The following is an 18,313-nucleotide window of genomic DNA, read 5'->3' as shown; positions in this document are numbered from 1 at the left end:
CGGACGAGACCCCCAGCATAATTACGATCGAACTTCACTCGGTGAGTTCGTTTAATCCGTAAATTTTGTGTTTTACAGATTAATATTAAAATCAAGAGAACTTCTATGTTTTATTTTATAAATTAATCCCGAAAAAATTAAGCAAATTACTTAAAAATAAATAGTAAACTAAAAATTAAATATAATAGTTACATTCAAAGAATCAGCCTATGATTTAATAACAATTATTTAATTACTTTGAAATTTACAAATGATTATTTAATTAAAAAAGAGCTTCATCATAAATTTTTAAATCGTCCCAATTTAAAATCTTTTTTTTTTCTATTAAAATCTTTGTTTTCTATTCAAATAACAGTTATAGATTAAAGTCAAAATCGTAACAACAATCACCAGAAACAAGAAAATGGTCTAACATTGTTAAATAGTTAAATTGGTATTTTTTTAAATATTAACGTTTTTAAAGAAAGAGACAAGAAAGTTTTAATTTATTAGAAAAAAAGATAACAAGTTAAAAAGTTAATATAATTTAAATAATTAATTAAAATTAAAAGTTAACTCACTTACAAATAACAAAATTAAGTTACAAGTTGTTAACTTTTTAACTTTATTATTGTAACTTCTAATTTTTTAAGTGGTTATCACTCTACTTATTTTATTAATATACGTACCATTGAATGATTCATTTATTAAAGATTTATCCTGAAATTTTAGAAAAAGATATTAGATGTTAAATAATAATTTATATTGCAAAACTTGTCATTATAGTTTTAAGACAATAAACACAAAGTATACTGTATAGAGTGCTCAGCTGTAAGTTAGAAAAAATTTAAAGAGAAATTTTTAATTATAAAATAAGATAAAAGCCAAAAATAACAAAATTGCAAATAAATTTCTTTTTATTACAAAATTTTTTTAATTACAAGAGTTAAAATATTCACATAGAATGAAATTGAAATACAAATATAGACATTCAATTTCAATTAAGAAATACAAATATAGACATTCAATTTCAATTAAGAAATAAATCCTCCAATAAACTTTTGTTATTTTTTATTTTATAATAAAATAAGTATTAATTAATATTTAAATATTTATGTAAAAATTGTCTAAAATATATAAATATTTAAACATTTATAAGAGTATTTCAAAACATTACTTTAATCGTTTGTTATTTTCAACTTTTATCTTATTTTATCTCATGATTTCTGGTAAAATTTTTTCTCAAAATTTTTCATAGAAATTAGGATTCATAGAAATTTTCTGACATTTTTAGAAAGTTTTAGATTTATAATTTCTCAATTTTATATCATTATAAATTTCTCAATTTTTTTATTAATAAATTGAAAAATTTGATAAAAATAATTCGAATATTTTTCAACTTTCTTTCAGCTCGACAAAATATCAGCAAAAATACTCAAATAAGAATATTTTAATCAATTTAAACTACTAAACACATGTACATAATAGGATGGTAATTAATATATTGTCATAATATTTTATTTACTTTCGGAGCTCAATTTTGAGAATTTACCTTCAAAAGATTTTTAGTTTGTTAAAATCCATGAATTGTCATAATCTTTGATTCTATCCAGTACAAATTTTTATTTACGAATCAAAATTTCGCCATGGCCACGAGTCAAAATTTATCGGATGTACTGCTTGTTCGATTCCATTAAAATACACAAAAGACTTCTTTCAAAGCAATTATAAAAAAAATTGAAAAAGTCAATATTTTTGAAAAATTTATATGTTAATTTTAAAATTATATTTTAAGATTTCTCATTTTATATATAAAAATTGAAGCTTTTTTCAGAAATTTTCATAAATTTACAATATAAAAAATTCTAAGAAACATTTTCGTCAGGGTTTAAAATCATTCATTAAATTTCCTCTCATCTTGATAAACACCCTATATAATTAATACTCCAATAATAATCGCGCACCTTTGCTGCCAAAAGATCCTCAATGGGTTTAAAAGGGTTGGAACCTACAGACATTCTCGATGGTGTATTTGACGAGATAGACTGTGCCTGTCGAATGCTTTCATGCTGATAAATTTGCGACTGTTGAACTCTACTGTTCAGAACGGCATAATTTTTCTCTATAATGTCCAACAGCCACCTATCGGAAAATAAGTTCTAATCATCAATATGGAAATAAATGTTATTTAATCTTTATTTCGTGCATGTGTTTAAGTTTAATTGTAATTTTAAGTTTACTTATATCCATCCTTTATGCCTGTAATGCTACTCTTGGACTGCTCTTTTTTATAAATACAGGAACACGTTTCTACTCTCGTCGGACATCTCATGGCATTGGCCGCTCGTTCCACGTCTAGATTTTCAATTATATCCAACTCATCGATGGCTCCATTCAAGTCTTGCTTGTTAGCGAGTCTACATTATAAAAATTTATATGTAATCTGTCTACCAATTGATTTATATTCTTGATTATTACATTGTTTAATAAAAAAATCATTCTTTTTCTCTCACAAGAGAACCTCGCGAACCCGAAAATTCTGATTTTAATGAAACTTGGCATAAATGTAGAGGGGGTAAATAAATACATGAATTTAGAAATTTCTAGTTGGTGCTTATAAACAGTTTAAAGGGTTAAAACCACCCTTCAAAAATTGTCGTTTCTCAATATATTTCGTAAACTAAACCAAATATTAAAAAATGTTTTATACAAAAGTTTTACAGCATAAATACTTCTATTTAACCATGGTGGAATTAGAAAGGTGAAGCGTTCCCGAAGATGCGCAGTCGTTCGGTAATTTAGTGGGAGATCAGCCAATCAGATGTGTGCAAGAATGCAAAACCAATATGGTAGAGTAAACAATGTGATGGGGTAACCTAACCAAGTTAGCAAGATAACAAGTGCGGCGGAACTTAGGACGGAAATCCATCGGGCTGTTAAGGAGAAAAAGAAGACAAGTGCGGCTTGCGTGACCGATGTGACATCTTAAACTCTAAAAGATAAAAAAATAGAATAAGTGTTGCAGTGATTCTATTTATTTGCCATCAGTATTTTACCTAAGTGCGAAGACAGAAATAATTAAGAGTAACATATAAACAATTATATAAAATAACAAATTAATGGCTTTCGTATTACTTATTAAGGAAGTAATGATAAATTATAAATAATAAAATAGTTTAATTATTGTAAAGTATATGATCTCTTATTATTTCATTCTTATATTATGTATTTGATTGATATTTGAATTATACAAAGACGTATAATAATTAGATTGCGTATTTGACCTGAAAAGCTATTACAAATTTTAAAAAGACAGCCCCATGTTTGTATCATTATTTTATTTTTGTCTAACCCGGTTGTTAGAGAAAAGTGAATTAGTAATCTAATTTCTTTTAATTTATGCGTTTCAATGTAGAAGATATGAGAATACGCAATCTAATTATTATACACTTATGTGTTCATACATTTAGTTGTTTTTTTAGAGATTCCTTTAGAGGTTCACTCAGTGGTATCTTCAGAGATTTCTCCAACTAATTCAGAAATTCAGTTTAGAAGTGCTACGACAGACAAATTAAGGCCATTGGAAGACTTTGAAAAAGAAGTAGCGCATTAGAAAATTGAATCAGAAGCTTTAATTTATATCGCAGATTATGTTGCACATCGTTTTCGCTTTTCTCATTCTTATCTTGATTTACCTACAATGACAATGGAACCACTTGATAGGCATGATTGGTTATCGTACATATCAAAGGGTAATTGTATTTATCCCTCGGAGGGTTTTCAAATAGTTGCTAAAATTATGGAAGAAGTGTTCATAAAATTTCATGGTAATGGATTAAGTAAAGAAAGTGGGATATTTGATAAAGTTACTGATTGCGTCCTTTCGAAGATTGATTGCAATTTATATTCAAAACAAATAATTCATTGTCTAGTCAGAACTCGAACTTATATACGTTTAAGAAATTTAAGAATAAAAGAAAAAAATGTATTAGGAAAAATAAAAAATATGAAAAAAATGAAGCACATAAGAAACAAAGTTTTATGATAATTTTATTGTTTTTTGGATATTATATTTTTATTTATTTTATTTTTTTATACAATGTTATATTTATATACAAACTAAAATTTTATAATAGTTTTATCCTTTATTTTTTATGTAATAGGATATTTATAGGTATAAAAAAATATATTAGACGTAAATATATAAAAATAATAAATATTAACTTATAAATAAAGTTTTTTATATCGTATCGCACAAATTTTCTTTAAAATTCGCGGCCTGCATTGGTGCATGCATCTAATTGGTCAAAATAGAAATAACAGCCATTATGCGCAATGCTTCACTTTTCTAATTCCACTATGTATTTAACCTATGCTGTTTATTTTTTACAAACAAAATTTTTTTCAAAAATTTACCTTTATATCTTTCCTATGTTGAATATTTATTGCATAAAAATTTCAATTTCAGGGAAATTCAGCACAAATGTGGAGAGGGGCAATACACGAATTTAGAAAATTTTAATTGGTACTCAAAAACGGTTTAAAGGGTTAAAAAACCACACTTCAAAAGTTGAGACATTTTTGCTTTTTTTCGATATATCTCGTAAACTTAACGAAACATCAAAAAGTGTTTTATACAAAAGTTGTACAATATAAATACCTCCATTTAATTACGCTGTTTATTAAAAAAAAATTTTTTTAATAAAAACAATTTTTCTAATTTAAAAAATTTTCAATAAAATTGATTTTTATGTATCTAGCATTTATGAAGTAATCTCTCTCTCCTCTTCTATCCCCAAAGAGCGACCGCAAAAACAGGCCTAAAATCGCCCGTTTCGTGGTCACCGAAATTCGAGCCGATTTTAACGGTAAATAGTTGTACATCATGGAATCTTAATTTTCTAAAAATTTCAGATTGAGCATACCTTTTATTATTGAAATATAAAGGGTTAAATTGGTCACTATACACCAATGAAGGGTATGCCATTTTATCCGTTCAACACAAAAAATCTCGAGGTTATTTCTCATATAAAAAATGTTTCAGATTAGATTTGTTTATCTGTTAGACGACTAATTTATCGTGACCTCAAACCGACGTTTAAGTCAGAATTGTGAATGTCATTTAAAGATCAACTTGCGATTTTCAGGAAAATATTTTTTAACTGATGCCGGATATTTCTGCGGTCTCTGAACAAGTACACGTATATACGAGAGTATTTTATTAACGTTAACGTTATCTTATGTCAACACGGTTTTATCGTGCCTTATATTTTATAAATCCAATGAACATTATTTCAAATATAGATACTACCGATTTCTGAAATGCTGTGGTATTTACTGTGATTTTTCTAATAGTTTTAGTAGTGGTAGCTTTTTTACCGAAATATTTTACAGATTACATAATTGTTATCGAGCTACGAAAAATTGTTAACAAAAGTAGTAGCTTGTGATTTTTTTTATTAAACATATAAGCGTGCCCTCGGGGACTGTCCAGCATATTTATACAAAAAAACACGCTTACAGAGATTGACCCTACTCGACTACTTTCGTAGGTCGACATGTGCGCGTTTCACCATATTTTCATCCTGATAGATAGGGAGAAAAGAGGTCGAGAATCGATAATAGAATACTATTGCACATGCGAGAGAGATTCACGCACAGTAGGTTGTTGCAGCTATATAATGACTCTGATTTGGTACCTTGGAAATGGTCAATATCATGATTTAAAAGTACCAAAAATATACAATATATGTATGTATAACGATCTCTAAGCAAAGAGATGAAATGGAAAGTAAGTAAAAGTCAAAGACTTTATCATGAGAGGCAAGAGAACTTACGCTAATCAAGCATCCCGAAACGTGAGAGGTAAAGGAACTCACGCTAATCAAGCACCCCGACAGACAGAAAGGCAAAGAAACGCTCATCTCGAATTTTTCTGAAAATATCCCTCTACATGACCTTGCAAATTATTCCTTAAAGGTTCATTTAAGGTTACAAGTAATTAAACCATAGAGACAGATATCCGACATCATTTTGACAAACATTTTATTGAATTTCGCAAGTTGATCTCCAAATGACCTTCACAATTCTGACTTGATAATCAATTTGAGGTAAAGATGAATTAGTCTGCTACCACTTAAACAATTTTCATCAGAAACATTTTTTAATTTTAGAAATAACGTTAAAGTATCATGTTGAACGGATAAAATAGCGTAACCTTTATTCGTGAATAATATCAACTTTAACTCTTCATATCTCAGCAATAAAAAGTATGCTCAATTCAAAATTTTTGGGAGATGAATGTTTGACGATATACAATCATTTACCACCAAAATCGTATCAAAACTCGATGACAACGAAACGGGCGATTTTTGCGGTCGTTCTTTCCGTCCCGTAACTCACCACCGACCATACCAATTTATCGCATAGCCAAATTCTTCTTTCCCAATCCTTCCCAAACCTCCTTTTTCCTAACCCTCAAACCTGACCTAAAATCGCCGCCCCTTTTCTAATTCTTTCCTTCACGTAGGAATCCTTCCACCTTCTTGCCCTTCCATCTCTAGTTTATCTTTCTCTTCCTACCTCCTCCCTTCCTACATCTCATTATCTTCGTCCTTCCCGTATTCACTTCGTTCTTTCTTGTCTAGATACCTTTCTAACTTTCCTAACATTCCTTTCATTCCTTCCTCATCCTTCGCTAATAACATCACATCGTCCGCGTAAGCTAACGAATAGATTTTTCTACCTCCTATCTCTACTCCCCAACCTCCCTCACTCAGCTCCTCATCCATATCCGCCAACAACACTGTAAATAAGCATGGACTTAACGGACACCCCTTCCTCAAACCCTTCTCCGTCTAAAATTTAGTTCCCTCACAGCTCCCAATCCTCACCCTACTTATCAATTCCCTTAATACTTCCTCACATCTCCTCACCAACCCTTCCCTAATTCCTCTCTCTCTCATCATCCTTCCCAATATCTCTCTATCCACCAAGTCAAAGGCCGCCTTCATATCCACAAACATTAAAACCAGTCTTCCCTCCTTCTTCTCTACTTGCCTACTAATTAAATAATTGAGCACGTATATATTATCTATTGTTTCCATCCCTTTCCTATCCCTTAATTCGCACTTCCTCTCACGTTTCCCAATTCACCATACCTCTCCTTTCGTACCTCATCCCACCTTTTCATTACACCGTCCACCCACATCTTCATGTAATCCACTTGCACTCTTTTTCCCTTTTTTCTTTCTCTTTCGGCTTACCTCTCTATCTTCCATCTCGCCCTTCTTTCTATCCTTGTCAAATCATCCACTACTCTCTCTCTCTCTGTCCCCTTAAACTCTTTTTGGTTTCCATTACTTTCTTTTTCCCTTCTAATTCCTCCATCTTAACTAGCACCAGACCTCTCCCTTTTCATCTATACCTCCTAACTTCTTAACCTCTTTTATTTTCCGCGTCGCATCTAAGCACACTGTACCCCGCTTATTTCACTATCTTCAATTTCAGCAATCAATCTAGACTCCGACAATGCTATGATTGCAAAATTTAATTTCATACTTGGTAAGGACCCAAATCTAGAGTCAAAACGTAGTGTTTCATTGATTTAAGAATAAATCTGGCCAGTAAGATCGAACCAATACTATTTTCAAATTTAATTTCTTCATAATCTGGTGCTATATCTCGTCCTTGTATGCCATTAAACTTTGCGCATTTGTATATATTATTTGTTCTTCTTCCTTCTGTAGTTGCTATTTTTTGGCTTCCCATCCACCTCTCCTCTTCTCCTCTTCAATAGCCCTCTTATATGTCGGACATTCCGGACCCAGAGCATCATGATCGTTTTTTATGTTTAAATTATGTTTTTATTTTAAACATACAATTTACACATTTGTTATGCTTCTTTCTACATTCACTTGCTTTATGCTTTTCTGCACACTTATGACAAGTTTCATCTCTCATAGTTTTTTAAAATGTAATCCCCAGCACTTGAAACATCTCTTTATGCTGAAGTGATTGAACACAGGACATTTTCTCCAGCCTATATTCAGCTTTTCTTTTTTTAACATCAATTCATGTGTTACTTCATCTACTTCAATTATTATAGATCTACCTTCTTTTCCTTTCCTTCTAGGCTGACTATCATGCATATTTTTTCTTTTCGGGATTTTCTTAACTATGCTTATACGAGATTTACCAATACTATTCTGTTTCTTGATTGTATCTATTAATTCATCATCATCCAACTCTATTTTTTCCTCGCTAATATTGACAATTTTTATTTTCTGCTTCTTTTGTAGTGATTCTGTAACATTATAATTGTCACCTAGCTTAGACTGTATTACATCTTTTAATTTATCTATTTCTTCTCCAGTCTCACAGCTTAAAATTACTCTGTGCCTTCTCTTCCTTTTGGTACCTTTGTTATCCGCATATTCTTAATATCAATCTTTTCTTTTATTATTTTTTTAGTGGTCTCACTTTCTTGCTAAATCTTCGGTTTGATAATTATAATGTTTTTCTTCTTTTTCTTCGTAGCTTCACTGTAACTGCCGCGCACACTTTCCGCTGACGCCTGCATTCCACCTCGTATTATTTTTCGTAAGTCTTCCATTTCTTGTTTAATAGCTTTTATTTCCTCTTGCACTGTCTCCTTAATCAGCATTTTTATTTCTTGTTTGCATGCCATTTCATCTTTCATCTCTCTCATAGTACATACTAGGCAATCAATTTTCGTATCCATGCCCACGTTGACACCTATCGCTCTGCTTTTGCTACTTCCTGTCGATCCTGTTGAACTCAGTCTTTTTCCGCTTCTCGTCGGTATTGGTGTTTTTTTCACATCCATATCCTTTTCACTGTCAACTGTAAACTTCTCAAATGGGCCAGGACATGACACATATTCTCGATTTCTATCGTACACCTTATGTTTACTTGCACATCCTGAATAAAAAAAGAATTTAATACATAGCTTACATGTCACGGCCTGACTTTTTATTGCCTTCTTATATGCGGCACATCTATATTTTGCATATTTATCGTCCATATTAGTAGCTATCGGCTGATGCCGATCCTATTGATACGGGCGCCCACTCACGCACGTAACTATAATTAAGATACACGTCACTACTAATGTCTACCTGTCGCGATATGTATAACCCGCATGGGAAATACACTGATTTTCCACATAAATCCACACACACTCTCGTTAAAGAACTTTGTCCTATTTGATCCTTACGTGTATTCTCACAGCTACGACACCCTTTTATAATTTTCTTTCACTTCTTGATCACTTTAAATACACTGCATTCGCGGAGCGATCTTCGACACGTCTATCTCGCAGCAGAAAGAGAGAGAGAGAGAGAGAGAGAGAGAGGAGAGAGAGAGAGAGAGAGAGAGAGAGAAGGGGGGGATTTACATTTCTCTTATAAATCTTATAAGAAATTATAAATATACATTTATTATATGTGATTAGTTCCGTATTCGAATTTCGCTTGAACATTTGAACCCAAATTTTATTGACTAATTTTATCATGCTGCTGCAATATGCGCAATAATTCACCTTTCTTCTTACACCATGGTCTCGTGTAATAAAGGCATCGATGGTGCCTCGCTGCGCGTACACTTGCTGCAAGGCACTGCCGTGCCTCTTGAAATACAAAAAAATAGCGTAATTCCAAACCAGTTGAGATACAAACAAAATAAAAAGTTGTGCAAACAAGTGTAAACAATTCTCTATCAAATGGCATTTATAAAATTAAAATATCTTAAAGTGGGATTCTGGCGGGTATAAACAGTTTATGTTATTAATTTTTAATTTTTGTAAAGTCGGGTTCCAGCTTCACATAGCTACAAAAAAGTCAACAATGTTAAAAATACAAAAAAAAAAAGGATTATGTGAGTAACTTCCATGCGGAAGTTAGTGCACAAAAATTATGTATATATATATATATATATATATATATATATAATTAAATATAATGCTGTCTACTTTTGATACTACTACTCAACATGTGTCAAAAATTGCTCAGTATTGTGATGGAACGATTTTTTACGCTGGTACTATTTGTTTGACAGTAGAGCAGTAAAACGGGAGTATCCCGATTGCCCACGTCAATATTGACCACGTCAATATTGGCCACGATCCCGATTGTCCACGGAGTGGATTGGCCACGTCAATATTGACCACGTGTCATTATTGGCGACGTCAATATTGCCCACGTCAAAAATGGCCACGTGTCAATATTGGCCACGCGTCAATATTGCCCACGTCACTACTATACATGGGTTTGCGACTTGGACAGGGTGGGTGCGGGAGAGGAAGCCGAAGAGTTTGCGACTTTCCACACTAAACAAAAAAAAATTGATTAATATTGACGTAGGCAATATTGACGCGTGGCCAATATTGACGTAGCCAATATTGACACGTGGCTAATAATGACGTGGTCAATAATGACGTGTGGCCAATATTGACGTAGCCATTATTGACGTGGCCAATATTGAAGTGACCAATCGGAACCGTGGTCAATATGGATGTGGGCAAACGGGTGCCACTTAGTAAAACTAGACCATATTCAACTTTGCCGTAGTGATTATTACATCCCGCAACCTTAAAAATCAGTGTAATCACTGACAAATTAAAACGATCGTTTAAAAAAGTCGCTCCATGTAAATAACGCTTAGAATAATAAACTATTCATTTAAAAACTTTTAAAATGTATTTTGAAATACCATTAATTTAATTTAGAAACAAATTCTTTTTTGGTGTAGAAAATGTTGAAAATAATCAAAAATTTTTCTTCGCAATTTATTCAACATTCTAATATGTTATACAAATTCTAGCAATGGCATTATGTTTAAGGCAAAAAATCTTTGGACTATATGTGTACGGAGACATAAATGTCTACCTCTAAAATTAGCTGTTTTTTGACTTTCTATAGTTCATGCAACAAATTCTAAAAATTCTCTAATAAGAGAATTTTTATCCCATAAAGCGATTCGAACAAAATTTTGCAAAAAAGAAGAATATGCATTCATTATTACTCTCTTTAATCCATGTTTTAACGCACTCATGTATGTTTATGGCAACGGTCTATATTTAATATAGACCGTTGCGATGAACATGCATGAGCGCGTATATTTAATCTTTTGTAACTATCTTTCCATGAAGTCTTTCATACCTTATGCAGGACACCCTGTATACAACATATAATATTTATGCTAATGATAAGATTATTGTCATTCAAATATAAGTGGAAATTGTTCAGATTTAGAAAAAACAATGAAAACTGCACAATTCTTATTAATCCTTCATTAACCTTCTAGGTATGAGCCATTTATACAGTAACTTTGACGCTCTGTATCTTTTCCTTTTCCTTTTCTAATTTTTTATTTATCAAAATAGTTTTCCATATGCAAAATAAATATCTTTTTTCAAACCCCACTAAACAATTTTTTTTTCCATAAATATTATATGAAAATAATAACTCTGTAAACTTCTAACATTGAAATCTGTAAAAGTTATAATTTTTTAAAGATATTTTTCTTTTTTTTTTTCGACATATGATAAACAAGAATTTGTTTACGAACACTATAATAAGATCTCATTAAAAAAACTATTGCAATAAACTATTGCATTCTAGAATCCTTGAAATTGATCTATAATTTTTCTTATAACGATTGAATGCTTTATATAAAAATGACAGTTGTTAAAAAATTATTCCGGGTGTGTGACACAGTATGTCAAAGTTAATCGAAAAAGAGAGATGTGTCAACAAAGAGTTAAATATTGAATCTTAAGGGGTTACACCAACCTAGCGGAAAAAAAAATTCGATTTTTTTTTTATTACATTTTCTTGAAGCTTCAAGTTTCGAGAATATATCCTGAAAGTTTTATGTTGATATCTGAAAAAATGCCGGAATTACAGAGAGTTGAGTAAAACGGGATCGAGCGTTCGAGTGCTCGAATTGAAGCAATATCAACATAAATCGCCACTGGACGATGATGTGATTAAAGCCATTTGTCCAATATTTGAAAACAACTTTCTAGTGATAATTTACTGAAGAAATGCGTCGGTGGATTTACGCAAAACGTTAACAAAAGTTTGAACAATCTGATTTGGCGCATAGCGCCAAAAGTGCAGCACAGCGGTGCACACGTTGTGCAAATTGCTGCCAATATTGCTGCATACACATTTAATGAAGATGCTGCCGCATATTTATTAATGATAATAAAAGAATTGTGCTGCATATTGCGAAAATCAAGACCGAGCGCGCATCGATGTGGCCGAAGTACGAGCACAGAAGGCGACGCGCGAAGAAAGGATTGCTCGCTGTCAACAAAAGTCTTCACAAAGCGCTGCTGTTATTGATGTGGAAGGAATCTCATATAGCCCCAGAATTGTCGACTAGAGGTAAAGTGGAAAATTCGGCTATTAACAATAGTAGAACTAAACTTGAAACTTTAAACGCGTTTTTCTCAAAACATGGTTTTCAAAGTCGGTGACCACCAGATCTCAAAAACTAATCGATGGATCGTTTTCAAATTTTTACACAATACTCTCAGAAACATTCTTTTGTCGGTGACGATCTATTTTTTTTTAATCGGTCTTCATTAAAAATTAAAAAATGAAAAGGACAAAAATTTTTCGTTTTTTTTTTAAATTTTAACTTCAACTCATCGCCATTTTGTAACAAACGATAAAATCGACAATCGGCGATCGTCACCGACAAACCACTACTGTTAACTTAAAAACACCATTTTGTTTTTTTGTTTCAGATGGATCGTTTAGACGGGACAGTGGTCACCGCAAAATGCGTTTTTCCAAACCTCAATGTGTGTCGGCGGCCATATTTCTGCTTTCCGTCGCCATTGTTTAATAAAAAAATTTTTTTTATATTGTCGAAACATAAGTCAATAATTACCCAAAATTTCATTTAATTCCCACTACCCGTTTAGGAGGAATAAAATATCAAAGTTAGGCCTGTTTTTCGACCGTCTAGGTTGGTGTAACCCCTTAAACATATAAGATTGAATCTCAAACGTATAATACAAATCGCAGATGGGTTATTTTAGATGGATAGGCATTTATGTCTTCGTGTATACTGCGGCACTTCGGAAAGAATTTTGATGTTAAATAATGCACACAACTGACTTAATCTACTTTTTTCGTACGTGAGCAAACAAAAGTGTACAGAACAACGTAATTTTAGATCCCTTACAACAATATTGGTTTCGTTGAGATATGCTCGTGCGTGATTAATTCGTTAAATACAACTTTATTTTCTGCAAGGCGGGAAATGTCACAAGCATCCACCACGTATATAAGGCCATGTATCTAAAAAACGTGAATTGAAACATAGAATATTGAAATTTCTGCTCATCTTTAACGCAACCTTAATTGAAAAGCTTTGATAAAATTTCAATGTTTTATTAAATCTTATGAAATAAATTTAAATTTTAATTATATTTCGCAAAAATATTATCTTTTACATTTAATAAAAAACAGATAACATTTTAATAAGCATTCAATAAAAATGTAATAAAATTTCACGTAAAAAGTAATTAATTCAATATAATTCTATTCAATAAAAAAATAAAGAATTTCATAGAAATTATAATAAAAGAAGAGTGTCTATAAAGCCATTTTTTGGCCTTCACAGAATTGGCTCAAATTTTGCAGAAATAATCTCCAAAAAGATCTTCATACTTTTCATTTATTAAAACAGCGTTTTAATTCGATAAACAAGGCATCCAAAATTTTATAGAAAATTTCGTGTTTTTGCAGATTATTCATCGTATTTCATTGTGTTATTGATTAACCCCAATCATTAAACATTCTCAAAAATTTTATATAACTATGCTATTTAAAATATATAATTTTGGTTATTTAAATTTAATGCGCTCATACTGACAATAAGAATGAGATTTGAATCAAGAGATATTGCATCTTACCAAGAAACAGTCAAATGGAGATTTGAGTCTCGCGGTGCGCGTTATACCTAGAGTCGTTTATCTATCTACCGATTTACACTTTAACTAGCTTACGTGTGGCAGCAATGATTCTCCGACTCGAGCGCCAGTCTTGCTCGTCTCATCTTTTGTGTCGGTTTATGTGTATTCTCAGTAAATATGTACACGGGCCGAAAAAAAACGAAACAAAAATTGACCGAATTTTTAGGCAATCTTCAAAGGGATGCAACTTTGCGAAAAAATCATCCAAATTACATTTTTTTTTTTTTTAATTAAAGGGCAAAGACTGTACTTTAAGAACCTCTAAACGAAACTTTGATTTGTTAAGTGTGACCCTTTTATATCGCATAAAAATTAAACATGGTTTTCTTCATTAAAAAAGTAAAAGTTTGTTATCATTTTTTACAAGTTTTTCGTTAAAACCTTACTAATATTAATTCAGATTCTTAAAGTTTATTTTTCCTAAACAATTAAAAAAACATGTCGATACGATGTTTTTTGTTGATCATACATGAGTTTGAAATTTGCACTATATTTTAGAGTATTTTAGCGAATAAAAACAGTATCCTTTGGATATCATAAGACGGTATCAGTATGATATTGCACATTAATTTTATTGTTGGTAATTGTTTAGAATGGTGACTTTTCCCAATTTTGAAGTTTTTTTCCAGGTTTCTTTGTAAAAATCTTTGTTGTGACAGTAATAACACAGACGACAGTAATAACACAGTAATAACACAGGCGCAAAAAAAAAAGGTTGGTCCGGCGGACCAGGCTAGTCAATCCTTATGTATTTTGACCCGCTGAATATGAATCCAAGGTCAGAGTTGCTGAATTGACTCATTTTTTCCTAATCTAAAAAAATTTTTTTTTAAATGTTGGTCCGGCGGACCAGACTGATATATCCTTATGTATTTTGACCCTTATGTATTTGACCGCTGAATTCTAATCCAAGGTCAGAATTGCTGAGTTAGCTCATTTTTTCCTAACTTCAAAAAACACCTTGTAAAAGCAGACTGAGAGTGAAAGTGAATCGAGTAATGGTAACTATATTCCGTATATTTCAAAAAAAGCCAGGAAAAATAACACAAGAAAAGGTAAACGTAATCTCGTAGAGATCTCGCAAATAAAATCTCGTTCAAGATTTGGGTTTGCCCAAGGATGGAGCAGAGTTTCTGGCGTCCTGGTTGAAACACAATGCTAAGGAGATAAAAAATGTGAAAACCTCCTATTACTGTGACAGAGAAAGAGAATATTGGCAATATTTCTCTGCAGATAAAGAACATTCATTAGTCTATTGTCATTATAATATCGGATTAATAAACAAACTGAAACCTGGATGTTGGAAGTCTGATGGGTGGAGAATTCATCAATTCTTCTAAGAAAAGATTGAAAGCAGTGTTGCTGCACAATACTAATGTATATATGCCTTCATTCCTGTAGTGCACTCGGTAGTAATAAAAGAAGAGTACACAAACCTGAAAAGTTCTTGAAAAAATTAAATATACAGAACACAGATAACAAAGAACCCTGCACAATTTATATGAAAAAAAGCTCGATCAATTTCCTTAAATTTTTTATATATTGTAGTACTTACAGCCCTAATGAAAAAATTACAATCTGTGCGACCTTTCTATGTCTAGTTTCAGAGATAAAAATTTTTGAAAATTGCTATTTTAAGGTTTACTGCGTGAATTTGCACTTGTCAACTTGCTCGCATATGTATATTGTGACGTGGCGTTTTCGCCCGTCACAAGGGCTGGAAGGGCCCGGCCGGGAAGAGTCATTTAGGACCGCGCCGTGAGGGGGGGGGGCGGTGGCCTTTCTCTTTTGGCTAATTTAATTTAGAGTTAGATATTAACAGCGAGCAGGTAGAATGGTGTGCCAAGATGACCAATTGTAATGTACGGAGCAGCCGTCGAGGGACTGTCACTGGGAAGCCTAAACGACCGAGCGGCGGGGCCCCGGACAGCCGAAGGACCACAAATTAGGTCAGGTATTCAAAGTATTGATACCGAGGCACATAAGGAAGGTCAGGGGGCAGTCACTGCCGCTATGTCCTGTTTTAGAAAAGAAGCGTAGCAACCAGGACGACGCCGGGGAAGTAGTGTGCACCCTTACGCCCGTCGGCCAGGGCGGAGGAAACCCCAGCAGGAGCGGTAGTCACGGCCTCGAGAAGTAAGCCGGACGGGGCCTGATCACCTCCGGTCCAGCCAGAACCGCAGGGGAGGCTATCGAGGCGTGCAAATCGCAGCCTTCAAATTGCGCGGCGTCAACCAGAGGCGCCCTCGGACACTCAGATCCTACAGGACGGGCAGACGCCCCAACGACTAGCGATCCGTGTGCGCGGATCAAAGCGCGATCGATGCGCAAGCCGCAACCGGCGTCCGCGGCGCCCCGACCGCTCACGGTTCGTCACTGTTCGGCGAGTCGACCACGGGTGCGGACCAACGGCCACCAGCGACGTCCACGACTATGTAAAGCCACCACTTCAACCACGCAGTGAGGACAAAGACGGCACAGTCACCCCGCGATTCGCGAAATAGTAAGGAAGTTGGTAAGCGTCGTAAGAAAATATCGCGGCGAGTAATTTTCGTGATACCGAGTATATCCGGGGCCCGTGTCGAACTCTGTCTCATAATCCAAAGCTCTTTTCCTGTAATTCTCCCCCTCGAGAGCCGCCGAGCCAACAGTCACATTGTAAATATAAATTGCGATTTGCGAAACACCGGGACGACGCGAGAAAGTAAGATTTCCGAGAGTCGTGTTCCGGAATTGAGAATACCGAGGGCCCCGAGTGGCGGCCATTGTACTGAGACGAGATCTCGAGAAATCCGTCTCCTGGACGAGGATACCGAGTACCCGGAGACGATACCGTTGTACCGAGTCGCCGTAACAGCCTCGCAGAGATTTGTATAAGACCCGCTACGGCCGGAGCTATACCTCGGCGTATATGTTTAAACCTTTTGCGTAGTATGTAGAATCGCGCGTAGAATCACGAGTGGAATGCGTGCGTGTCCCGAGAGTCGACAAGAATCGCGTTCGCCGTTCGCGTAATACCGAAATGTTTCGTTACTTGTATTTGTTCTAATTTTGTGATCGTAACCATATTGCTACCGTGTAGAGTGATCGTCAATCATATTAAGAATCCGAAGGTGATCGCTGTAGATACGTTTAGCCTTAATCGCGTTGCCGAAACATTGTGAGAATCCTCGTACAGCCAATCATGATTATACACCTTACTTGTTATAGATACTTGTTATTACATTCTAATAATATACGATTTATATTACTATTGTTATATGTATCGTAAGTAATTGTGCACCTCCTCTCCCACTCTCCGAGAACGAGCACCTTACTATAAGAACCACGCTCCTCTACCATTTTGTGTAGGAGCGGGCTAGCGGGTAATTAGCCGTCGTGATCAACTAATATTTTGTGAATTTCGTGCGGCGCGATTCTTCGCGAATGGCGCCCAAAATTTAGAGAAATAAAGTAACGTAAATTGAAACCACGACGAAGTGCAGACGAGTCGAGGAAAATACCGTCGCAATATATACACATATATCTGCATGTACAAATGTTTGTAACACTCTGTGTGTATATGTGTGTGTGTGTGTGTGTGTGTGTGTGTGTGTGTGTGTGTGTGTGTGTGTGTTACAACAAAAATAAGCAAAATCCAAACAATCTAATACTCATTAATAGATAATAACGTTGTAATATTAATTAACACCCCCTTTCACGCACGCACGCACACACGCACGCACGCACGCACGCACACGACATGCACACGCACACACACAGTGTCACGAACATTTATACATGCAGATACATGTGTATATATACATATGCGAGCAAGTTGACAAGTGCAAACTCACGCAGTGAACCTTAAAATAGCAATTTTCAACAATTTTCATCTCCGAAACTAGACATAGAAAGGTCGCACAGATTGTAATTTTTTCATTAGGGCTGTAAGTACTACAATACATAAAAAATTCAAGGAAATTGATCAAGCTTTTTTTTCATATAAATTGTGCGGGGTCCTTCATGGGGATCTTTCAGAGAATTTTCAATTCTCACCATATTATTGGATCAACAATCAAGTACACAAAAAATCCGTGCTTCTTATGTAAATAGAATAGTAGAAATCAAACAAACCATTACATAAAAAAGAATGGCGGACAAGGACGTCTTTGCAACTTGGGTCTAAAAACATCATAAATAAATCGTTAGTTAAGCCTTCAAAAGTTATTATTCCACCGCTTCATAACAAATTAAGACTTATAAAACAATGGGTAAAAGTCTAAATAAAAAAGGTAAATGCTACCAGTATTTACAAGAAAAATTTCCCAAGATCTCTGA

At 33.8% G+C, this 18,313-nt stretch overlaps 1 protein-coding gene across 2 annotated transcripts in view; it reads right to left on the bottom strand.

Moving 5' to 3' along the window:
- The window catches only part of LOC105838388 (ADP-ribosylation factor-like protein 13B), an 88,267-nt gene that overhangs the window by 47,616 nt on the left and 22,338 nt on the right, over positions 1-18,313 (bottom strand). For both annotated transcript variants that reach the window (XM_012683921.3, XM_028192096.2), the window contains 4 exons: positions 13,201-13,316; positions 2,220-2,396; positions 1,944-2,121; positions 669-699 (listed from right to left, as the gene is read on the bottom strand). In XM_012683921.3, the coding sequence (XP_012539375.1) occupies positions 669-699; positions 1,944-2,121; positions 2,220-2,396; positions 13,201-13,316 (502 nt within the window). The remainder of the gene's footprint in view (positions 1-668; positions 700-1,943; positions 2,122-2,219; positions 2,397-13,200; positions 13,317-18,313) is intronic.

This window comes from Monomorium pharaonis, chromosome 8 (genome assembly GCF_013373865.1).
Source record: "Monomorium pharaonis isolate MP-MQ-018 chromosome 8, ASM1337386v2, whole genome shotgun sequence".
Taxonomy (NCBI): domain Eukaryota; kingdom Metazoa; phylum Arthropoda; class Insecta; order Hymenoptera; family Formicidae; genus Monomorium; species Monomorium pharaonis.
This window is presented reverse-complemented; position numbering and strand designations above follow the sequence as displayed.